Below are 26076 nucleotides of genomic sequence, written 5' to 3'. Positions count from 1 at the left end.
GCCAGCTATATGTACAATTATCAGGTTTTGAGGGTTCTTATAACATAAATAGGGCTGGTCAGAGGATTATAAATATTTCCTAGGAAAAACTGTGAAAGAAATGCAGAATATGCATTTAAAAAAATCAAGAAAGTTTCAATCTTTTATCAAAACAAAAGGAAAAATATTTTAAAAAATTAAAAACAAAAAATTCATTTTAATTCACATTGAGATTAAAGTTTTCATTTAGAATTGAATCAAAATGAACTTTTTGTTTCATTTAAATGAAATTTTTTAAACACAAAAATTTTCCAGGAAGAATTTTGTATCATTTGAAAACCCGTATTTCACTGGAAAAAAGTTTTGATAGAAAATCATTTGATCAGCTCTATAAACAAACAAGATAAATTAATAAATTAGTAATCTCCACTGGCTGCATGTCTAGCCATTATCAGTTGACAATTTACTGTATGTATCATTATATAAGTGAGCCTTGAGGAGAGATTTGAAACAAGATTCAGTAGTATCTGATAATCTTGCCTGGCTTGACAGTCCCTAGTGCAACCTTCTTTAGCAGTCACCTCTCTAATATAAGAAACTCAAGGCTCAGCTGATAGTAGAAATTCCTGAGATCTAGTTTTGGTCTGTGTGGGAGCTTGATGCCCTACCTTCATTCAGTTGTGTGTTGTGCCATGCAATATACTCTGTTTAGGCTGCTCCCAACTTTGGAGCATGCCAGGTTGCCCATTATGTCCTGACTCGGGTGCGTACTAGCACAAGTTAATAGTATTTCTAAATTAGTAAATACATACAACTGAAACCATACTTGTTGCTACTGGAGTTAAGTTGTTTTTCTGATGAGCCTAGATGGGAATCAGTGGCAAAAGTTGATGACTCCCATGTGGACACAGAATTCATGGCAATCGTAACATAGAATTCTCTATTTTGTATTTAAATGATAAACTACAACATTTAGCAGATTTACGATTTTTTTCTCATCCTCAGCTGCACGCACAATAAATTTTATGTTCCAAAATTAAAACATAGCTCAGATTGAGAACTGACAGTAATTAGGACATAAAATCAGCCTGGAAACCTCTCAAGCCATATTTAATCACATGATGTTAAGGAGAAAATACTGCCTGAAAATGTAAATATTTATAGCATGCATGGCAAGAATACCGAGAAAAGGGAGGTGGAGGTTGAATCCAATTCCAAGTTCTCTTTAAGGTTCTCAACAGTGGATGGTCTGGGATGAGATTGTTTTGTGGAACTGAGATAGATAAAAAGCACTGAAATCTATTTTCTTTATGCACCTAGACAGCAAATTCTTGATTGCATGAAAGTGTCTTTCTTGGGCTCTGCATGCTTATTCATCTTACTGTTGATTCTCTGCATATTTGCTGCTTACTATTATTCATTCACCATAAAACTGCCTCACAGCTTAACTGATTCTTTGCATTATTTATTAACAGTATAATTGATTGACTCATGGCATAGCTGCTAATTACTCATGGCCAGTCATGTCTCACCTGTTGCTCTCTCTGCTTCCTTTCTCTTCTCCATACCCCTCTTTCATTTCTGACATTTACTCATATAATCAGTTCATATACCCACCCCCCACACAAACACACTCCTCTGTCACTTCTTCCTTCCCTCCAGCAACATCCACCCCAGTCCCTTTTCTACCTTCCTCTCCTCCTGCTACTTCTGGAATACCCTCTCCATCTATGTCTTCACCTTCTGGTCCCTCCATCTCCTGGCTCTCTGAAAAACCCACTTTCTGGCACTGCCTCTGCCACTTCTCTTTCTTATAGGGGATTCTCCTTGCACACACTCTATACCCTGAATATACAACTGAATTTCTTCATATTGTTGAAATGTGTGCATTTCTTTTCACAGTGTTCCTTTTTCAGGTATCGGCATCTTTTTTATGCATTGAGATTTGGAATGAGTTTGTGATTCTTCATTTTGAAAGTCAGATAAACTAATATAGGTTGCAAATGCAAGTACATGTAAACTTTCTATGAGTTTATATGATACAAATTTAATCTAGGCTGAAAGTATATTCATGTTGTTCCATCACAGTGTGATTGTCTTCTCGACATGCTTGTGTAATTCCCATTAGTATTAATAGGATTTCTACTCATGTTCAGAAGAAATAGAAATTAAAACTAGAAAAGATCAATTAGATCATTCAGTCCATCACCCAGTTGTTCAGTTCAATTTTACAGGATTCTAGTAATCAGGGTGGACAGATTTAAATCACCAGTTTTAATCAAGGTTTAAATCAGCAAGCTGGAAACCTTGATTAAAATCATCAGTTTAAATCTTGTTTTGCATTTGAGCCTTTTAGTTATTTTCCTAAAGAAAAGTTAATTCTCATTGGTAGGTAACCATTAGAACACATTGACTTGCAATTTAATATAGCTTTTATACTAAATTTGGTGCTTCTTTTTGCTAACCAGGAAATACACTATCTATTGTAGCCAGAAGGGGTAGTCTCCCTCTGAGAAGGGCCCATAGGGGGAGCCAGATCCCCCCTGGCTGGTAAAGCCCCAAAGGAAAACTCCTGACTGGAAGCAGGTGGGCGGGTCCAGGCCTTTAGAAGCCCCAGCGACACCACCTGACCGGAAGCAGGGGGGCGGAGCCAGGCTTTTAAAACCCAGGCCTGCGAGCCCAGTTAGGAGAGGATGGCTGAGGGAGAAGGTTGCCTCTCCCCCTGATCTCCCAGCTAAGGTCAGGCCAGAGACCCATGCTGACAGGGAGCGGCCGGTCTTACCCCTAGCCTGGGAGCCGGAGGAGGGTCCACTGGAGTTTCCCACTGCCTGGGAGTTGGAGGAGGGCCTACCTGAGAGCCGGAGGAGGGCTGGCTGGAGCAGTACAGAGCGTGGGATCTGGAGAACCTACCGGCCCTGCCCGCGGCCTAGGAGCCAAAGGACCTGGAAGAGCTGCCCTCCGTGAAGGAACCCATGGAGTTGCCAGAGCTGCCACCCATGGATGAGGAGGGCCTCGTAGGACTACCACGCACCAGCAACCCAAAAGAGGCAGGTACCGGAGGTTTCGGGGAGGAAGAAGCCCAGGGACAGCCATAAGTTTGCGGCTGAGTCTGGGGCAACCCAGGTGGTGTGTTGTGGCAGGAACCCCGCTGACTCTGTGGCAAATGCCTTTTGTCACTGCAAGGGCCCTGGGCTGGGATGCAGTGGAGACGGGTGGGCCTGTGTCCCCCACCTCCCTTCCCTAGCAGCCCCAAGAGAGCCTCATCCTCCATACCGCTCCAGAGAGCGGGCGCCGGCCAGCCTATTGGCTGGCCCTGCCTGAGGGCCGGGCAAAAGACTGCTTGCCCGGGAAAAGGGCTTGAGACTGCTGCCGGCAGGAAATAGCTGGGAGGGATGGTCCTCCTCTGAGAAGGACCCAGGGGGAGAACCCCAGATGCTGCCCCCTCTCACAGGGGCTCATCCACACTATACACTTATTTAAGTAATTATATAGCTTAATTTATATTTTTTCAGATTCTTAATTTCTACATTTTGTATTATGTTAGAAAATGGTGTATGATATACTGATTAATTTTTTGCTTGTGATTTGTATCAGACTCTTTGGATAGAAATTCAAAAAAATGACGAATGGACAAAAGGAGTATTTTCTTTTTAATTAAATAAAACTACCTTCAATCTTCTGGATAAAGAAGAAAAAAGTTTATCAAAATACCTTTTGCACTGAAAACTAACAGATATATTAACAAAGGAAGAATTATATATAGTTAGTGAACGGATCTGAGTCTTGATGGTCACTCCCTTTCAGGATTTTAGAACGAGTAGATCTTATCTTCTGACACCTAGTTTTTATTCATAGATTGGAAGCAGACACCAAGCTTTCCTGCTCTTTTAACTACCAATTGGTGTCTTAGCTTTGTTTAACTAAGCATTGAAGTGAACTAATTGAATAAACTGAAATGAAGAAAATATTCTCTCTGCACCTGCAGAAGAATCTACTTCTGTCAAAAGTTGGCTTAGCATTTCTGCAAACTCTGGTTCCAGATGCTTATCCAGTGATTTCCACCAGTTCAGTGGGCTTGACTTTCTTTAAAACTTGGCAGTAAATATGTACTGTTTATTATTATATGTTCTATTTATTTAAATGATTTAATAAATTATAAACTTAGGCCTCAAAATAGGTTGTTAATTTCCAATTTAATTTTAAATAGGGTTATTTTTTCAAATAAACCTGGTTTTAATTTAAATTTAAAAATCTGAACTGGATTTTTTAAATCATCTATTTTTATTCCCCCTGCTAGTAATAGAACCATATTGCTTCCTTTTGAAATATATTCTATACTTTAATAGATCTGGCTACTAGGAAATAAACCCTTATTTTTAGTATTATCTAAGCACAAACTAATGAGCCAGGGACAAAGTAATAAAATCCCTTGCATTTGTCATTTTAAGCCAGAAATATCATAGAAATGCAGGACTTGGAGAGAGCTTGAGGGGTCACCTAGTCCAGCCTCCAGCACTGAGGCAGGACCAGGATAACTTTAAAAATGTTTTTAAAATATACAATAAAATAAGTTGCCGGGGCCTTCATCCACTAACAAAATATTAGGCCCAGATATGAATAAAAGCATTAATTATATTAGATATGAGGATGTCTGATACGGCAGTAACATCTCCATCAGCTCCCTTCGATATATTCTCAAAAGAAGTGTATAGAACATCTGTACTGCCATTATAAAGCCAGGGCTACTTTACAATGTCAGTCTAAATTGGATTTGAAATTGGAAATTATGAAGACCTGAGGGCATTCAATCCATATTGATTGCTATGAAATGGTAGCCCTTGCTCTTACTATTTTCCAAAGTTACTGCACAGACGGCAGTCATGTTTACATGGGAATGAAGCCTGCAACAGGTTATTCTTCTTTTTAAAGTTTCTTTAAAGTAAAACTGGTTAGAAATAAAGAAAATACTTGATCAAAACCATTTTTGTCCACTCTAAAAATAAACCAATGCACATATTCCAAAAATGTCTTATTGAGACCAGCTATCCATATAATATGTTTCATCCTGATTAAATTTGAAATTGTCAGACTAGTAAACTCATAGCCCAGGGTTTACATCTAAAGCCTGAAACTCTCTCAGCTGTAGCATATGAAAGCTATACCACACTACTTATGACCAAAGAACAGCTGAGAAACAACAGCTCAAACTAATAATGTGCCTGTTCTTAGGAAAACTATATCTTGAGAGCCAAATTCAGCACAGCTCAATAAACAGACCTTTTGCAGGAGGTCTCCATGTTTCTCAAAGTCATGGAACACAGGCACTACTGCTACCACCAGCAGCTGGAGAGAGCTGGGACCAGACACTGCTGCAATAATGCTGCTGTGACGCAGCCCTTCTTATACGCCATAAACCATTAAACATAAAATTGAGACAATTTATCAATCATGCCATATGCTACAAGGTCATATCTGGCTAACATTGCTGTATGCTCCAAGCAATTCTGCAATAATTAATAAGATCTTTAGGACTGACATTCCCAAATCCCCCAGGCTTCCTCCTACATGATCTGCCAAAGTCAATATACTCACTTCAGGGTGAACTCTGTGAAGTGATGAACACCCTTAGCTCCCATTGTCTTCAATTAAGTTAAAGGCATTCAATATCTTGCATAATCAGACTTGATAGACTATACAAAAGAGGTTTGGGGAGGGAGTGGAAGGGGCTACAGTTAACTGCATTGAATCTGAAGTCGGATACCAAGATGATATGAAAATCATTATCACCTTCTCTACGAAACTGATATCCAAACATGGCCAAAGTGGTACCCCTTCAATAGCTCATTTACTAGTGAAATAAAAATTCCAAACTGAATTTATGAGCTAAATTCCAAATGTTCTTTTATACCTGTTCATCTGACTCAAGATGATTTTGCTGCTCCCTGTAAACAAATCACTGGTGACAATAAATCAAGACCTTTCTTTAAAACTTCTCTCCAAACCATAGTACCCAACTGAACTCTTCTACAAGTATGCCTCACTTGGCCTATTTTAACAGCTGTCCAGAGTCAGTCTTAATATTGTATTATACCAGTTTAATATTGTCCTTACGTTTGGCAACCATTTAAGGTACATACTTGCTATATACTACAATATATAACTGGACTGTATTTTGTCTGGGGAGACGTGGATTCATGAGTCATGCTATGCTTTGTTTCTTTTGTGCACATTTTAGTGTTCTTTAACTTTATTTAAACGAATTGCGACAATGAACACCCACACAGAAGAACAAAGCAAGGGAAATACGCTGAGAAAAAAACCTTAGGGTCAAATGTTATTATGTTAAAAAGTGCATGCCATCATAACCATGAGTCAAGATAATAGATTTGTTTCTGGTTTGGCTTAACCAAGACCATTTCAACAACTTAACAGTTAGACTTGCAACCATTAATAATCAAATTAAATTGAAATGAAAAGATTCTTTCCTTCTCTATTCTGCAGCACATCTTCATATATTCAATGACTGTGAAAGCTCTGGTAACGTGCAGTGAGACAATAACAGCAGGAAACACATGCTTTACTTACTACAGTTTGTCTGGCTGTTGTTCATGTCACAGAGAGAAGAGGTGCCACAAGAATCAGGGCAGGAAGTATCAAAACATCTCTGGTCCCCTTCCTGACATGGTGTCTGACCTGAAGAAAAAACAATAAAAGCTTGTTACTCTAATGATTTGGTGCATTGGTCAGAAGATAGTTACAGATTAACAAATTACAGATACAGATTAAAAGTGTTTCCAATTTCATTCAATAGTTCAAATAACAACCTACTGTTCAAACAACAAGAGTCCTGTAGCACTTTACAGATTAACAAATTTAATTTCTGCAGGCATAAGCTATCGTGGGCTGCAACCCACTTTGTCAGATGCATGAAATGGAAATCACAGACAGGAGGTGTATATATACATCCGGGGTAAGGAACAACAATGGGGAGGGCAAGTGCTAACAAAGTCAATTCAGTTAGAGTAGATGAGGCCTATTCACAACCATTGATTAGAAGGTGAGAACATGTGAACAGTGACAATTACTTCTTGTAATGAGATAACCATTCCAAGTCCCTATTCAGACCCAGTTTGTGTCAAGTTTGCATATGAGTTCCAGCTCTGCAGTTTCTCACTCGAAGTCTGTTTTTGAAGGTTTTTTGTAGAAGTATGGCAACTTTCAAGTCAGCTACAGTGTCCTGGGAGATTGAAGTGCTCTCCTACTGGTTTATGGATGTTACCATTTTTTATGTCCTGATTTGTGTCCATTTATTCTTTTGCGTAGTGACAGTCCAGACTGGCCAATGTACATGGCAGAGGGGCATTGCTGGAACATGATGGCATATATTACATTAGTAGATGTGCAGGTGAATGAGCTCCTGATGGTGTGGCTGATGTGGTTAGGACCTGTGATGGTGTCACTAGAGTCTACGTGCGGGCAGATCTGGCAATGGTGTTTGTTGCAGGGATAGGTTCCTAGGTTAGTGTTCTTGTTGTATGGTGTATGGTTGCTAGTGAGTATTTGCTTCAGGTTGGGGGGGCTGTCTGTAAGCAAGGATAGGTCTGCGTCCCATGGCTTGAGCGAGTAAGGGATCACCTGCTAAGATAGGTTGTAGATTCTTAATGATGTGTTGAAGAGATTTTAGTTGGGGGCTGTTTTCTTTGTTGGGTCTGTTCTGTAGTAGGTGACTTCTGGGTACCCATCTGACTCTGTCAATTTGTTTCTTCACCTCTCCAGGTGGGTATTGTAGTTTTAAGAATGGAGATCCTGTAGGTATTTGTCTCTCTCTAAGGGATTGGAGCAAATCCGGTTGTATCTTAGGGCTTGGCTGTAGACAATGGATCATGTAATGTGTCCAGGGTGGAAGCTGGAGGCATGAAGATACGTATTGCAGTCAGTTGGTTTTCAGTATAGGGTGGTATTAATGTGACCATCCTTTATTTGTATTGTAGTGTCCAGGAAGTGGATTTCTTGTGTGGACTGGTCCAGGCTGAGATTGATAGTGGGATGGAAATTATTGAAATCCCTGTGGAATTCTTTGAGGGACTCTTTCCCGTGGGTCCAGATGATGAAAATGTCATCAATGTAGTGTCGGCAAAGGAGAGGTGCTTGGGGATGAGTTTTGAGGAAGCGGTGTTCTAGGTCAGCCACAAAAATGTTGGCATACTGTGGGGCCATGCAGGTGCCCATAGCTGTGCCACTGACTTGAAGGTATAGATTGTCCTAACCCACAACTACTTCAGATTTGGAGGCAAAGTCACAAAGTTCAGCTACCAGGTGTTCCATATCATCATCAGGGAAAATGTACCTAATGGCTTGTAGTCCATCTTTGTGTGGAATGTTGGTGTAGAGAGCTTCTACATCCATAGTGGCCAGGATGGTGTTGCAGAAATTAATTTTGTTAGTCTTTAAAGTGCTACAGGACTCCCGTTTTTGCTGTATGCAGACTAACACGGCTACCCCTCTGAAACTTTCAACCTACTGTTAGATCACCACAGTACTTGTCATTTTCATGGTATTTCCTGTGATAAGCATGGAGCTGCAAGCATTTCCACTACTACTTTTGGACACTAGTGTTTAAAACATTTCTAAGGTGGGAAAAAAATCATTCCCTTATCCCCAGGTTTAAATAAATATGTGAGAGAGTTTATATACCAGATTCTGGGCTGTGCATGAGGAGGCTTTAAGCCTATCACATGGCTGTTTGGGGAAGAGTATAAGAGGAATAAGAAGCTGGGTCAAAGGGGAATGAATGATGGTACCTGATCTCCCAAATGTAGGGACTGGAATTCTGCCTGGCTCTTACATGGACTATCAAGAAGTAGGGTAGAACCCCACAGCATGCACCCTCATAAGAACCAGAAAGACCCTCGGTCCTAAGTGAATTTAGAGAGAGACTTTCCCAGTTGGAAAGCTTGACAGACTTGTCTAAATGAAGGTCCCTGCTCTATGGTAGATTACTAAAAGTGTTTAACAGCATTTTTCTAAGTATTTAGAGATAATGAACAGAAGAGGAAATTTTCTTATAATTTAAAGGCATTGCAACTAAAGTGTTTAGATGAGAACCCTTTTAGCTGTAACGTATAGTCAGAACATTGACTGTATAATAATGGCTCCTCCTCACTCTTTATCTGCTCCTTGTATCTTTGAGTCAGATCTGGTCACTTTACTGACAAAAACAAAATTTTATTGCTCTTAGTCTCACAGAGGCAAAAAAAAACAAACCCAAAAAACAATGAGTGAGAGAGAGTGAGAGAAACAGACATGCACCTGGTTTCAATCGTGTCTCATGCACCAAAGCGTCAGCTAAATAGTCTTGTACTAGTGATGAATAATTTAGGAGGCAGAAAATGTAAAAAATGATCCTGCTGTAGCTTTCACCAGTGCAAGTTTTAGATGTTATAAAGCTTGTGGAGGAGAATGAGTTGAAATTTCTCTGCTTTATTTCCTCAGTTATTTAGACCAGATGACTTAAAACAGCAGTGGGAAGGGCCAGAGAACTTAATGAAGGAGGGAAAGAAACATAAAAGATGGAAAAGGCACCAGATGACTCCCCAGGAGAGTAGACTTATAAAAAGGGATTTTCTTTTTTCAAGGTGCATCAGTTGTGGGTTCTGCTATTATTGTCAGCTGTGAGCATTTACAACATGGCAAGTTTTTCCCCTTACTCAGCTTCTTACATGTAACCAGTAGTTTAACTATGAGAAGACCACCTTCCTCTAATTCTCAGTTTTCAATCAGGAAAGTTTTCCCAAGAAGGTTCCTTGCCAACTGGCAATACCCACGAATGATATGTAAATGCCATTGTGCCATCCTAAACTCAGGGAAACTCTAACTGTTGGGTTTATTGAAATACAGAGAATACTGTTTTTTTAAAAATTGATTATTTATAAAACCAAATGCTAGGATGGCATTTCCAGTTCTCTGTGCTCAGCCTCATGGTAAATTCTTCAGAAGTGGTCAAGAAAAAGTTCTGCCTGTAACTGGGAAGGGCAGGGGCACTTCTTGTGTGCCAATATGGGGACAGACATCCTTATGTACTTATTTTCCACAAGGAAGTTCTAGTACAGAGGAGTCATTGGTAATTGGTTGATTTACTGTAAAGAGGATCACAGAATCATAGAATATTAGGTTTGAAAGGGACCTCAGGAGGTCATCTAGTCCAAGCCCCTGCTCAAAGCAGGACCAACCCCAACTAAATCATCCCAGCCAGGGCTTTGTCAAGCCGGGCCTTAAAAACCTCTATGGATGGAGATTCCACCACCTCCCTAGGTAACCCATTCCTGTGCTTCACCACCCTCCTAGTGAAAAACTTTTTCCTAATATCCAACCTAAACCTCCCCCACTGCAACTTGAGACCATTGCTCCTTGTTCTGTCATCTGCTACCACTGAGAACAGCCTAGCTCCATCCTCCCTGGAACTCCCCTTCAGATAATTGAAGGCCACTATCAAATCCCCCCCTCATTCTTCTCTTCTGCAGACTAAACAAGCCCAGTTCCCTCAGCCTCCCCTTACAAATCATGTGCCCCAGGCCCCTAATTACTGGATTCTTTCCAATTTGTCCACATCCTTCCTGTAATGGGGGGCCCAAAACTGGACACAATACTTCAAATGTGGCCTCACCAATGCCGAACAGAGGGGAATAATCACTTCCCTCGAGCTGCTGGCAATGCTCCTACTAATGCAGCCCAATATGCCATTAGCCTTCTTGGCAATAAGGGCACATTGTTGACTCATATCCAGCGTTTTGTCCACTGTAACCCCCAGAATGAACACAGCATACCTGTATTTTCACTGCAATTATCTTCATCGCTTCCATCCTTACAGTCATTATCTCCATCACACTGGAAAGCACTGGGAATGCACTGTCCATTTCTGCACTCCACCAGACCCTGACTGTGACATGCTGGGGAAACAAGAACACATTCCAATCATCCTAGATGTCTACAGATCTCTCATTTCTTTTAAACATAATTTTTAAAAAATTATCATCATCAAAGGTAGCCCAATTCGTACCCTTATAAAGACCCCCTTTTTATGTGTGTATATATCTTTCTCCAATTTTAACCATTTGGGCTGAAATTTTCCTTACCAGGTGTCTGCCTCAGATTTAGCCAAATGGTGTGGCTTTTTCTGAGAATGAGGCTAAGGAAAAATATGTTGTTTTGACCATCTTAAAAAATTGTCTGAAAATCTCTAGGGCTTGCATGCTTTGGAGCAGAGACTTGAAATTTGGCCGGAGGTGGCCTTTTGCTGTTTCTGTGGGGAAAAAAACCTCAAATTTTGCCAAGTGATAACCCTTTGGAAAAAAACATTCACACACACGGCCAGTAGATTTTTGCATATACATTTTTGGAAGATTCTGTTTGCTCTGGCCGTACTCCAGCTTGGTAATATCAGTTCTGGGATGGTGACAGCTGTGCCTGATTCAGTCTGGGTAGCTGAACAGAGAACCTGTCTCTTCTGTGCTCTCAATGGGCACATCTACACAACAATGAAAAACCCATAGCTGACCCAGGTCACCTGACTTGAGCTCACGGAGTTCACTGGAAAATTACTTGGTAGACATTTGGGCTCAGGCTGGAGCCTGACCTCTGGGACCCTTCTAGAAGGGAGTGTCCTAAAGCTCAGGCTTCAGCCTGAGACCAAATGTCTACACAGCAATTTTTAGCCCTGCAGCCCGAGGGTCTTTTATCCCTCTGTAGACATATCCAATGACTCTAGTGAAGAGCCCAGGCAGTGTGGAAAAAGAAGCTGCCTGATTTGAATTCACAGGGAACAAGAGCCAGTCATGGGCGTGGGATTAATTGTGACAAGGATTCTGGGTTGTGGGGAATCTGGGGAGAGACTGGCTGAGAGGGGAAGGAGAAGACTGAGACAAAGAGTTAGGTTGAGGTGTGCGACTGGGACTGGCTGGGTAAAGGGATCAGACCTGGGAACTGGGGAGGTAAATGAAGGCTGGGACTGGGATTCAGTAAGCAGGGGAGGAAATTGAGATAGGATAAGAAGCGAGGGGAGACTGGGACAGGCTGGGCAAAGACACTGGGACTGAAAATCAGTGTAGAAGGGGCTGGGGGGGGGGGGAGAGGAGGAGGAGCCAGGGTGTACGGGGAGCACAGGCACTGGCTGAGCAAAAAGACTAGGACAAGGAGCTAGACGAAGAGATTGGGACTGGGAGCCAGTGGGGACAGGGAACATGGTTGGGAAGGCGACTTGAGGCCAGAGTGGGGGACAGAGACAAACTGGATGAGGAGTTGGGGGGAAACAAACTGGCTGGGCAAGGAGATTGGGAAGAGAAGCCTGAGGAGTGGAGACTGGGACAGGGTAGGTGAGGAGAACAGGACTAGGGCAAGGAGCTAGAAGTGGGGAAGAGATGGGGCAGGTTGGAAGTGAGGGGGTGGAATGGGTCACATTTGAGGAAGGGGCAAAAGAGTCTGTGCTCTGACACTGTCCCTTCCAGAGCCTCTAACAGAAGCCAAGATCCCTGAAACTCATCATTTCTCTGCTGTCAGCAAATATCTGTGAAACCCACTGGCAAAGTGCCCATCCCCTTCTAGTGCTGGACCACATGGATGATGGTAACCTCCGACTGCTATCAGTCACTCCAAGAGCTCAGTTTGGCAAAAGTCTGTGGTGGATTTAAAGGTTCCTGCTCTGCTATGAACCGTGTGAGTATCAATATGATGCCACATGATGACATGTTTTTTTAAATACCTAGGAAATTAAAATTATGTTAAAGATTATTATTAAGGTTGCAAAGTCAAGCACTCAAAAGATAGGGATTCAACCTTAATTAGGTCCCCTTGTGCATATGTATCATCATATTGTCTTTAATTACACTACCATATAAGCATTTCCTAACTTTTCAGTGCTTGACTTTGCAACCTTAATGATGTTTTCTTAGTAGTTTCTGTGTCTATAATTTAATATTTTTATTACCAAAGCAGCCAGAGACCCCAATCACAGTCAGGAATCCATTGCGCTATGTGCTGCATGAACACAGGTGACAACACAGTCCCTACCGCAAAATGCTTACAATTTAAGAAGGACAGTTGTAGTATTCCAATATAAACAGTAATGAACCAGAAGGAAGCTACAAAGGAGCAACTACAATCCATTTCGACAATCAGAAGAGAAGGTTAACTATGCTTGCCAAAGTATGTTATCTACAAGGACATTTACCACTTACTAAACTACATGAAATCAAATTACCTTAAATTCCTGTCTTTCTAGCAACACTCCATGCATAACATTTTGTTTAAAAAGTACCGATATGTAGACTTAAGAAATTAGGTAACTTACAGCAATTCACTTCATCTGACTTGTCTATACAATCATGGTCACCATCACATACCCAGTCTACCGTTATACATCTCCCATCTCCACACTGATGTTGCTTCACTGGATTACAATCTAATGAAAATGAAAAATTAGGACCAAAAATAAAATAAAAGAAAGGGAGAAAAAATCATTTCAATTATGTAATTTCTATTTCTGCTTGATAATTCCATCCTCTGGAAAGGTCATTGTCCTTACAAACTTGGTAATTAGGCTTACAATAACTACAGTACCTAAGGTTACCATACCCACAGTATTACTTAAACTACTCTATGCGCACAGTGAGTGCCTTGAGCTCAACAATGTTAATAAACTAATTAACCCATTAACAGGCAAGTGGTTAAAAAGGAGCAGATGAAGGAAGTGCTTGAGGAGGAGGAAGGAGACGGAAGGCTAGCTGACTCTGACAAGAACTCTTGGATTAGAGACTTCTCAACCAATTTCCCCTGGAAGAAAAGCCCAGAAATCTGGAAAACACTGCAAGGCTGTGACTGCACTGATATGTACTGAGATGCTGGTGTTTACAAGCAGGAAGGTCTCAGAGTGGTCTGCATTCATGGAAAAGGGGAGGGTACAGCAGTGATCTGTCATAGTGTTACCTAAGGCAATTGCCAAGTTTCCAATGGTGACCACTAAACTATAGATGAATAACTTTTTTCCTATTATAATAATTTAGGTTTATGGTAAAAAATGGGAAATATCCTGGACAGAGAAACCAAGCAGCTCTTACATGTAATTTCATATGTTATCCATATATTTTAGCCTATTATTTCATATGAAATTTAAGGTCAAGTATATCCATTAATTGGCAATTCCTACACAATGATGTCTGTATGACAGAATATTTGTTCCCAAGCTGAAGTTCACTGAGCACTCTCAAGTTGTGTGCAGAACTGCATTTTTCTTAGGGGTGTTAGTATATAAATACCTGTCAAGAAATGGCCAAGTGATGTGGGTAGAGTGAGTAACTGTGTTGAGGTCCTACAGAATTATCAAAAACCACAACTGTTTGGTAATTTTTTGTTTTGTTTTTGACATTTCACTCGATTTCTAATAGATAATATGACTAGAATAAATAAAATATTTCTGAAGTAAAAGATGAAACTGAAGACTCAAGTAATATATAAGGAATAGACTGTAGTCTGGCTCCTCCATGAAATAAGGCTCAAAGGACTGAAGAAAGAAACATCACCTGGGATGACACTTATTCTAAAAAAGAGTCTTCAAGGAAACTCCAACAAATGAAAGAATTGCTGGGATTGTTAGTGATTTCCAACAAGGACTTGGAAGACCTTGTTGGCAATACTACAGAGAAATATTTCATGCTGAAGAAAAAATTTTGATGGCCAGAAATGCCGCACTACCAGAAAACAGGCCGAGCTAAAAGATTTTCAAAGAGCTCTATCTATCCTTAAAGAAAGATAAGATAGAGGATTATGAACAGAGACATAGATGAAACATTTTGGGCTGCCATAAGGCACAGCAGGAGGCAATGAAACTGTGTTTGTGGAAACACTATTTCTTCCTATTACATGCCTTGATGGAGACATCAGTTGAGAGTTGGAATGAACACACACACCGAACATTAGTTCCCAGATGGAAATAACTAAGATTCCCAGATAAACAACGCATTCTTCAGAAGACTAAAAGCTCTTGCAGTCTTACTATAATAGACACAGCAATTTGTTTTGCCAGCCTTCTTAGCTAAGTTAGAGGAAAAACTCTCTATATTCCCACCACAAAATCGTTTAAAAGTAAAAAAAGATAGATCTACGCTGCATTATGGGACACACAACGATCACACTATCTGCTAATCTTTGGAAGAGGCCAAGAATTTTCCATAAGAAAGTTTCAAGAAGAGACAGAAATCTTATCCTTATTTTGCCCTTTCATCAGTCTGTTTCCTTAAGTAATGAAACTTTCTTCATCGACCCTTAGGAAAGGTTGAATAGAAGGAATACACTTGGTATAAAAGTTCTTGAGAGTATGTTAAAGGTGAGGAAGAGAGCACAACAAATCTGAGAGCAATCGCTGTCAAACATTGTTTTTGTGTCAGTGTTTGCTGTTATGATGTTATTAAATGAGGAAGTTTGACTTGTTTCCATTTTTCTCAGAAATTATTACCAGCCATGCTACCCAACTGAGCTCTTTAATGGGGCCAGGATTTCACCGTAGGGGCCTGGTTCTGCTAACCTCATTCACAAGGAGTAATACCTTACATCACAAATAGTCTCTTTGATAGATTCCAGTGGAAGTACAGCATTCATTCCAGTGGAAGTAAAACATTCATTCTGCAAATACTAAGCGCTAGTCTACACTGGGAATTTTCACTGGCATAGTTACGTCTCTCCGAGGTGTGAAAAATTCACACCCGTAAGATACAGCTATGCCAACCTAACCCCCAGCGTAGACAGTGCTAGGTTGAAGGGAGAATTCTTCCATTGACCTAGCTACTGCCTCTCATGGAGGTGGATAACCTAAGCCAGTAGGAGAACCCTTCCGTCAGCATAGGTAGCATCTACTCTGAAGTGCTACAGCAGCGCATCTGCAGCAGTTTAAGTGCAGACGTACACTAAGGCCTGGTCTATACTTAAATATTTTTGGAATAATCTTTTGGTTAGGGATGTGATTTTTTTCTCCCAAAATATTTATATTGGTAGAAAGATGACTTATACCTGCATAGTTATTCCCCTTCCCATACAGAAATAGCTATACGCATATAAAGCAATTGCATCTGCACTAGGGGAGGTTAACTATACTTATATAGTTAAAGCAGATACAGCTTTTTAGAATAGACAAGCCCTTAAACTCATGCATAACTTTGCTCACAAAAGAAATCCCACTGAAGTCTTCAAAATAGTAAATTCATAAGTCATTTGGACTACTCATATAAAAAAAGCTATGCACAAGGTTAAGTGTTTACAGGATCGGGGCCTTTTCACTATGAGTAAAAATGATCAGATTCAATTGTTTAGCATGGCATTCTTTTGAAAAAATGGAGAAAAAAATGAGTGGGATGGTTGTGGAACATTTTTGTTATCACAGGTTACTAGTGCCTGTTGTCCATCAAAGCAGCTATTACTGACTGCTACTGAAAATGGGCCTAACAGCAACATTTAGAATTGACTTGTGATGGGCAAGATTGGAAGCATCTGGGGCTGAGAGGAGGAGATTACAATAACGAAGGCACCAGACAATAAACACTTGAACAAGCCCTAGGTAGAGTCTGTACAGAGAGAAAAGGTTCAATCTTAGGGACACCATAGAGGATAAAGTAATAGGAAGACAGGATGTGATGAGAGGTGGATGAAATTTTTTTCAATGAAAAGGTTTTTAATCAAAAAATGAGCTTTTGTCAAAAACAATTTTTTGTGATAAAATTTAATTTTTGATTAAATTTTTAATTTAAAAATATTGAATAAAAATTTTAGAAAAAACCCATGTATTCTTGTATTTTTTGTTTTGAAATTATGAAAAAATGGCCATCTTCTCTTATTTTTTTTCACCTCCCAGAAAAGTTGGGTGGGGGGGAGGAGTAAAAGCTAAAAAGAAAGGGTTTTTTGGGGGTTTTTTTTTTTTTACAAAAATATTATTTTAAAGGTAGGACTTTCAGAGAGAAAGTAGCGCTTTCATTTTTTCTCTCTGGCAAAAATGAGAAAAATAAGGTTTTTCCACATTAACTTTTTTAATTTTCCCACAGGAAAACTATTATTTCTTGGTGGCAAAATTTCAAAAGGGGATGTTTTCCCATGAAAATTTGTACAGGAAAAATTCCCATTTTCAAACCAGCCGTAGATGTGATGTGGATTGTGAGAGGAAGAGGATCTGCCAAACAAGACATTGAAGGAGTTATCAGAGAGGTAGGAAGATAATAATCACAGGCAGGCCCACTGACCAGCCTGGAGATGGGGGGTGAAAGGGGCTTGAGGGGAGATCAAGGGAGGCAATAGCTCAGGGGCCTGGTGATTTCAAAGGGCCTGGGAGGATGGGAAGATAGATACATATCCTCGTCTTCTCCACATACCCCTTCCCCTGAGTCCCCTGCCGCTTGTGCTCTCTGCCCCTCCCCTGAGCTGAGCTTATTTATTATGTGCCCTGAGATTCCCTGGCAGCTGAGGAGGCAGTATCTGCTACTTATCTACCCGGGTTCATCAGTAATCTTCCTGGACAATCCAAGGGACCTGGGAAGCTGAGTAGCAGATACCGCCTCCTCAGCCGCCTGGGAACCTGCATGGCATATAATAAATAAGTAAAAACTTCCGAAGGAGCCCACTCGGACTTTAGCCCTCCCTTTCTAGGTGGGCCATTGACTTTTCTGCCCTGGGGCCTGGAATTGCTATCAGCGGGCCTGATCAGAAGACAGAGCCTTGAAATTTAATGGAGAACAGGATTTAAGGAGCAGTGAATGGTTGATGGTCAAGGAGGACAAGTCTGTCCTGATGCTTATGCAAGAAGAGTTTAGTCCTAATGCTATGCTGGCACCAATGATATGTAGTATCCTTAGTTCCGAGTTAGCTGGAAAGCTGTCAACACATCTTGAATATGTCTACAATAAATAACAAGGTCACCTAATCTACATAAAAATTGTGTAAAAACACCATTTGCTGAAAAAGCATTGAATGATAGCATTCTCCAAACCTTTTAAATTAGTCATGAAGAGCTGCAAACTTTAATCTGTGTTCACTTCCTTGCTAAGTAAAGTGGAACACATGGGTATATTACCGTTCTGGTAAGTATAAGGAAAAAGATTCTGTCAGTTTAGACAATACTATTATAGTAAAGCCTTTAGAAAAATGTAGCACTCCCAATTACCACAGTTTTGTTCATCACTCAGGTCTCCACAATCATCATATCCATCACAAACAAAGGTGTAATTGAGGCATTTCCCTGTAGTACAGCGGAACACATCATCACTGCAGTCTGCAAAACAAATATTCATAAAGCACATCACCAAAAAACTGCATTGTGTTCTATTTGTACAGCACCACAGCTGTAATAGAGTAAATTAAACTAGATTAATAGCTACACATAGTAGCTATATTGCAGCAGCAAACACACATATAAGATGACAACTTTATTCTGTAAGCACACAATCTCATTAGAACTTTTTGGGTAGCATAATTAACTTGCAGGTTTTACCTTATGAAATGAAACACAGGAACAGGTACATTGTTTTGTTTTGTCATATCTGATGGCAGTAGTAAGTTGATGCTTGTATCTTGCCCTTTCCCTTCCATCGTTCTGCCTCTCCTCTACCCTTTCTGACCTCTGGACACTTCCCTTTCTGTGCCTTGCCACCATTACTTCCAACCTTCATGAGGAACCAGAAGGCCATCTTTCATAGGATTAGGTGGATGGCCCAGAACCCATAAAATCATTGGCTGATAAAAGTAGCACACTCTCACCCCTTCAGAAACAATAAAGAGCTGTGGCTAAATATCATGAGAAAATCATAATGCAAAAAGAGAGGTGGTGAGGGAGATATCTAAAATACTTGTACCAAGATCCCTGAAGGAAAAATAGGCATTGGGAAGAAAGGTGTGGAAGATTCCAGACTGTAACTAAAACACCACAAAATATATCCCTACATGGATAACTGAAGAGTGATTTATTTTTTAAAAATCTAGCTATACCCTCTTAGAATAATGTATGGTGTTTAATAAAAATATAAATATAACTTACAGTTTTGCTAGAAAACAAATATATTTTGCTTGCAAATTGCAGGGTTGAGAACAATCTTGGAGGAAGTAAATAGATGAGCTGTCTATGCTATACCTAATTTTAAAGGCAGGAGTGAAAAAAGAAAATGCTTGGAATATCACCAATACATATGCTTTTCCTCATCACTGCCACAGAACGTGTTGTTTTAATCATTTCTTCTGCCCCCCCGCTGGCTATGCTGTCAGTGCATATTTACCTCCTCAATTTAGCTGGCACCCAACCTCAAGAAGAAGAACTGTCCCCTCTCTGGGTTGGCAGTCTGACACCTTAATAGCATGGTAGAGCCTACTGGAGAATACACTCTGCTATCATCACTTTTGGACAAGCCAGAGTTACTGCTGTGCCACTTTGAGGTAGATTTGCAGCAGGAGTTAGATCGATGAAAGGTTACTAAGAATCTCAGGGGCTAGGCTGCCAAAAAGAAAAAGGACTGCCCCACAGTGTGTACTTACAACTGCAGGACACAGATGAGGGACAACTCAATCAACCATGTAATGGAGGAGAAGGCAAGGACAGTTTGCGATTTCCTTGGTCTCAGCGAAACTCAATGAAGAAAGGAGATGTAAGTGAAGTGCAGAGATGAAAGCACTATTATGTTGGGAAAAGGAGAAAGTGTGAGGACTGTTGGAGTAATCAGTTTTATTGTCAACAAGGAATGGTCTTCAAAAATTATCTCCTGCAAGTTTAAGTCCTCACGTACTGGAGCATTACACCTCCAACTGAACAAGAAGAGCACCTCAATATTATCCAGATCTATGCTCCCACAAGCACAAGTGAAGATGAAGATGTGGAATAATTCTATCAGGAGTTGAGGAAACCCTTGCTCAAAAATCCACATATATGATTGTGATGGGAGACTTCAACGCCAAGGTCGGAAGAGGGAAAGAAGGCAAAAAGTTCATTGGAAGATATGGCATAGGCGAACAGTATCCATGAAGAGAGCAACTGGTAACTTTGGCAGAAACGAAAGAAATGTTCATTGGCAACACCAGGTTTTAGAAAAAGGCCAAGAAGAAAAGGACATGGATCACACCAAATGTGAAGAAAGAGAACGAGATCAACTATAGTCTGATTGATAAGTGACACATTATACAAGACACTTCAGTAGTGCCATCATTTAATACTGGAAGTGACCATCGCTTGCTTAGAGCAAGGCTTAACTTCAATGAAAAGATGGAAAAGGAAGAGCTACAAATGGCAAATCAGAGAAAGCAGCTGAAAATATTCAATGAGGCAACCCTGAAAGGGAACATTTCCAAGGAAGACTGGAGTATTAGAGAAAGCTGTAATGAGGACTATAAAAACTTTTGCTGATAAGCCAAGGAAATGCGTGAAATCAACTGAGAAAGACAGACCAAAAAAAGAGAAGGGAAGAATCTTGGAGGAAATGAGGAACTTGCTAGAGAAGCGGAAGAATATGAAGCAAAATGTTGGTGACAAATTTGAGTACTCCCTTCTCTGTAAGTTGATAAGAAGAAGACTAAAAGATGACTTTGAGAAGTATCGAAACAAAAGACTCAAAGACAGATGAAGATTGCAGAAATCTCAAAAAATGCAAACGGGAATTGATGCTATACAGGTCAACAATAACGGTGTTGAAGAACAATGATGGAAAAGCAGTAATAGATAGAACAGGGATGGAAGTGATCTGTAAAGATTTTTACACCAAACTGTTCATGTCCCAAATAAATGTCCCACTACCAATACTTCAACATACTAATGAGCGTGTGCTCCTGGTCCTCGCCAGTGAAGTTCAACATTCAGTTTACCAAATGAAGGAAGGAAAAGTTCCAGGAAAAGATGGGTTGACAACCGAAATGATAAGACCTGGAGGCCAAAACCTCTGGGATATCCCGGCTCAGAAGTTTAGACACTACTTGGAAATGCAAAAGATACCATCTAGCTGGAAGGAATCTAACACCATTTTGCTGCACAAGAAGGGCGACCATGAAGATCTAAAGAACTATAGTCTAATATGCCTGCTCTCACATATCTACAAACTATTCACTAAAATAATAACAAACCGACTCTCACAGAGTCTAGATGAGCAGTAGCTAAGAGAGCAGGTGGGTTTTTGAAAGATTTCAGCACAATGGACCATATCTTCACTAAAATCAGCTATTGGAGCACCCAAGAGAATACAAATTCCCTTTATGCATTGCCTTTGTCAACTATGAAAAAGCATTCAACATTGTTAAGATTAATTCAGTGCTGAAAGCTCTCACAGAGCAGGGCATCAACACAAATTACATCATATTACTAAAGGAAGCAAACTCTGACTACACTACAGATATAACTGTTTGACACTCCCCTTCACATCCCAGTCAAAAACGGTGTGAAGCAAGGAGACATGGTTGCACCAAAACCCTTCACAGCCTGTCTCAAAATGGTAACTAGGAAGATGAACTGGAAGGATGAATTCAACATCAAAAGAGAGCAGTTAAATCATCTCAGATTTGCAGATGATATTGTATTGATTGCCAAAAATACTATCAACTCAACGCAAAAAGCAGCCAAGTTGGACTGAAAATGAACCACTCTATAATGAAATTTATGCAGTGAACAAATAGAAGAAGTTGAACAATAAATCTACTTGGGCCAAGAAATTAATATGCACCACAATCAGGAAGGTGAACTCTCACGAAGAAAGAAAGGTGGTTGGCGCGCATTTAATCTTTGGTAGATTTAAAGGATTAATCAAGGAAAAATCAATAAGGAACATGCACAAACCTCTTCAACTTGACAGTGCTGCTGGCAATTTTGAACGGTAGCGAAACATGGGTGCTGACGAAGATAGTGGAGCAACAACTGTCCCTCAGAGAGAGGGCGATGGAGAGAATAATTCTCGGGATTTCAATTCGCGACTGAATACCTAATGAAATTATCAGAGTGCAGAGTGGATTGCAGGATGTCATTATTGAAAGCAGCTACAATAACATATAATGGGCCAGGTATATACTTAGGCTCACTGACAATCGATGGACTGCAGCTGTCGGCAAGTGGTACCCACAGGAATTGAAATGACTACTCGCTCAACCTCCAAAGAGATGGGAAGACTTTGTTGTGAAAAGGCATGGCCTCACATGCAGAAGGAAGGCCAGGATAAGAGAAGAATGGAAGTTATGTTGTGATCAGTGCAATCTACACGAGGGCTGAAGGACCGATCAATCAAGGTGACATATGCTTTTGGTGATGGTTTATAAAAAGTCTCCCTATGATAATGAATGGAGAAAATCCCTGTAACAAACATACATTTTTGATAGAAAGCAAATAAATTTTCTAATCGGAATTGTATTGTTCTTTCCCCAGTCCCCAAGAAGAGAACTTAGATTAGCTAACCCAGACATTATAGGTTGAGGAAGCATGGTATTAAACTATTTGTGTTGTGTCAGATTTTACAATCACAAGAGAAAACATGCCCAGAACGTCACAAATTTAAAGTACCTCCTGCTTGACAAGAAAAAATGACCACTACGTACCGTCCTTAACTGTACTAGATCTAGCAGCATGTGGAGCACAGAGCCTGCAGGAGCAGCACTCTTCATGGATACTCTACTTCAGTGCATCCTGTGGGAAAGCATCTACTCTGTGATGGCCACAGTATGTTTACATATCCACAGAGCTCCTCTTGCTTCCCAGAAGAGGACTCTTAGATTCCAGTCAGCATGGCTGCCAGATATAGAAGTCAGCCTTTTAAGGAGGATGTCAATGGAGACTGACACAGGCAAATGTGCTAAGTGGGAAACCGATAAGCAGGAAACTGCCATTCCCATCAACCCCTTCCCCACAGCACATCCTCTTCCCCTGACCAGGTAGGGGAACACCAGCCAGAGAGAGACAATGTGTCAAGGAGCCTGTCAAGAAAATCTTATTAGAATATAAGAATGGCCATAATGGATCAGATCAGTGGTCCATCTAGCCCAGTATCCTGTCTTCCGACAGTGGTCAGTGCCAGAAGCATCAGAGGGAATGAACAGAACAGGACAATTCATCCTGTGATCCATCCGCTGCCATTCAGTCCCAGTTGCTGGCAGTCAGAGGTTTAGGGACACCCAGAGCATGCTGTTGCATCCCTGATTAGCTTAAATAATTGCCACTGATGGACCTATCCACCATGAACTAATATAGTTCTTTTTTGAGCCCAGTTATATTTTTGGCCTTCACAACATCCACTGGTAATGAGTTCCACAGGTTGACCATGCATTGTATGAAGAAGTACTTCCATATGTTTGTTTTAAATGTACTGTCTATTAATTTCATTGGGTGACCCCTGGCTTTTTTGTTACGCGAAGAGGTAAATGACACTTCCTTATTCACTTTCTCTAGACAATTCATGATTTTATAGACCTCTATCATACCACCCCTTAGTCATCTCTCTTCTACACTGAACAGTCCCAGTCTTTTTAACCTCTCCTGGGATAGAAGCTGTTCTGTATCCTGAATAATTTTTGTTGCCCTTCTCTGTACTTTTTCCAATTCTAATATATCTGCATGCAGTATTCAAGGTGTGGGCATATCATGAATGTATATAATGGCATTATGAAATGTTCTATTTTATCATCTATCCTTTTCCTAATGGTTCCTAACATTCTGCTAGCATTTTTGACTCCCACTGCACATTGAGTAGATATTTTCAGAGAACTAGCCACAATGACTCCAAGATCGCTTTCTTGAGTGGCAACAGCTAATTTAGACCCCATTATTTTGTATGTATAGTTGGGATTATATTTTGCAATGTGCATTCTTTGCATTTATCAACATGAAATTTCATCTACCATGTTGTCACTCAATTGCTGAGTTTTGTGAGATTCCTTTGAAACGCTTCACAGTCAGTTTTGGACTTAACTATTTTGAATAATTTTGTGTCATCGGAAAACTTTGCCACCTCACTGTTTACCCCTTTTCCTAGATCATTTATGAATATGTTGAACAGCACTGGTCCCAGCACAGATTAATGGGAGATCTTTCTCCACTGTGAAAACTAATTATTCATTCCTACCCTTTGTTTCCTGTCTTTTAACCAGTTACTGATCTCGGAGAGGACCTTCCCACTGAACCCATGATAATGAATGGAGAAAACCCCTGTAACTTTGCTCAGGACCCTTTGATGCTTACTTTGCTTAGGAGCCTCTGATGAGCCTTGTCAAAGGTTTTCTGAAAGTTTAAGTGCAATATATCCACTGGATCACTTCTGTCCACATGTTTGTTGATCCCCTCAAAGAATTATAACAGATTGGTGAGGCATGATTTTCCTTTAAAAAAGCCATGTTTACTCTTCTTCAACGTATTGTGTTCATCTGTGTGTCTGATCATCCTGTTCTTTGGTTTCAACTAATTTGTCCAATACTGAAGTTAGGTTTACTGCTTTGTAATTGCCAGGATTGCATTTGGAGCCTTTTTTTAAAAAATCAGCATTACATTAGCTATCCACCAATCATCTAGTACAGAGGCTGATGTAAGTGTTACGTTACATACCACAGTTAGTAGTTTTGCAATTTCATATTTGAGTTCCTTCAGCACTCTTGGGTGAATACTGTCTGGTCCTGGTGATTTATTACTGTTTAATTTATTAATTTGTTCTAAAACTTCCTCTACTGAACCCTCAATCTGGGACAGTTCCTCAGATTTGTTCCTCAGTTACTAAAAATAATGGCTCTGGTGCGGACTCTCCCTCACATCCTCTGCAGTGAAGACCAATACAAATAATTCATTTAGCTTCTCTGCAATGACTGTCTCCTTTAGCACCTCGATCATCTAGTGGCCCCACTGATGGTTTGGCAGGTTTCCTACAGCTGATGTACTTCTGATCTTCCTGGCAGACAGCTCCGAAGTGAATCTGCGAGCCAAGGGAAGAGGAGAAAGTTCACCAAGAGAGAGAATCTCTGTGGTACCTGGTAATCAGGCAGGCAAAAGGGCTAGAATTCCAGCAGTCACTATACTCCCACACACATTGCTACATGTGTTATTGCTCTTTTTAGAAAATGAACACCCATCCTCAAATCCTCTGTCTTTGCACACAGGAGCCACGTGAAGATCACTGCAGTCCTTTTGCATCTTTTTGCATGGACAGTAAGAGTTAGAAATGCTTATAGCACTGTTTGGGAGAGAAGAAATGGTAGGGAGTTCATTAATATTTTACCCTTTAAGCATTAACCAGCCACAGAGAAGGTGCAGGTATCCTCTTCTCCACCTTGGACATGGGGCTTGACAGTCTTCAGGCTTGATCTGACCACTTTGGCACTGGTTTATGTAACCTGCTGGCTCTTACTCTTACACTCCCCTGCTTTCACTTAGATCTGGTTTAGCATTAGCACCTCTGTTAATAGTAGTAAGGGAGTGATCTCAAATCTCAGAGAGCTTTGTAGGCTTATAAAGCTTCCCCAGGCTTGTTAACAACCTTAATTTTGGACTAGGGAGGTTAATCACTTTCTACCTCCACAAAAACATTTATTTCCACTACTAATTTTGCATTATTTCAGAAGTTCACATCTGAACTTGTGATTTAAAACCAAGCATTGTGTGTAAGACAATGCAATAAAATAATCCCACTGTCTTGAATTTTCCAGACCAGTGTATAAAAAAAGAAAAGGAATGAGGATGGTAAATTCCAAAACCATAAAACTAAATGAAAATATGTCAGTTCTGTATATGTTTCATATAAGCAGAACAGCACCCAACTGGGTTTAAAATTCAAAACATTATTTGTCTTGAATCTGTATCAGCATGAGCTACCCTGCCAATCCTCTATCTTTCCCCATCGGTATATAACTCTGTAATATCTATTTCTTATTATTCCTCATTGTAAACAAAACAAAGCTGTTTTTTCCCCATGTGCCTCTTCTGGCTAAGTTAACTGCTTGATCTGCATTCATGCCCTAATATATATTTACACTCATCCTTTCATAACTACAAAAATAGTATTTAGAGCATGGCATAGCTTGACAACAGCACTCTGAAACGCTGTAATTAAAACAAAGGCACACAGATGTCTTTGCAAG

At 40.3% G+C, this 26076-nt stretch overlaps 1 protein-coding gene across 2 annotated transcripts in view; it reads right to left on the bottom strand.

Annotated features, from left to right (window-relative positions):
• The window catches only part of CORIN (corin, serine peptidase), a 268435-nt gene that overhangs the window by 62490 nt on the left and 179869 nt on the right, over positions 1-26076 (bottom strand). For both annotated transcript variants that reach the window (XM_067531205.1, XM_067531206.1), the window contains exons 7-10: positions 18170-18277; positions 13322-13432; positions 10803-10925; positions 6565-6672 (exon numbers count right to left, since the gene is read on the bottom strand). In XM_067531205.1, coding sequence (XP_067387306.1) covers positions 6565-6672; positions 10803-10925; positions 13322-13432; positions 18170-18277 — 450 coding nt within the window. The remainder of the gene's footprint in view (positions 1-6564; positions 6673-10802; positions 10926-13321; positions 13433-18169; positions 18278-26076) is intronic.

Source organism: Emydura macquarii, unplaced genomic scaffold (genome assembly GCF_026122565.2).
Source record: "Emydura macquarii macquarii isolate MOO-44397 ecotype Brisbane River unplaced genomic scaffold, CSIRO-AGI_Emac_v2 contig_3128, whole genome shotgun sequence".
Taxonomy (NCBI): Eukaryota; Metazoa; Chordata; order Testudines; family Chelidae; genus Emydura; species Emydura macquarii.
Note: the sequence above shows the minus strand (reverse complement) of the source record. Positions and strands in the feature narration are given on the sequence as shown.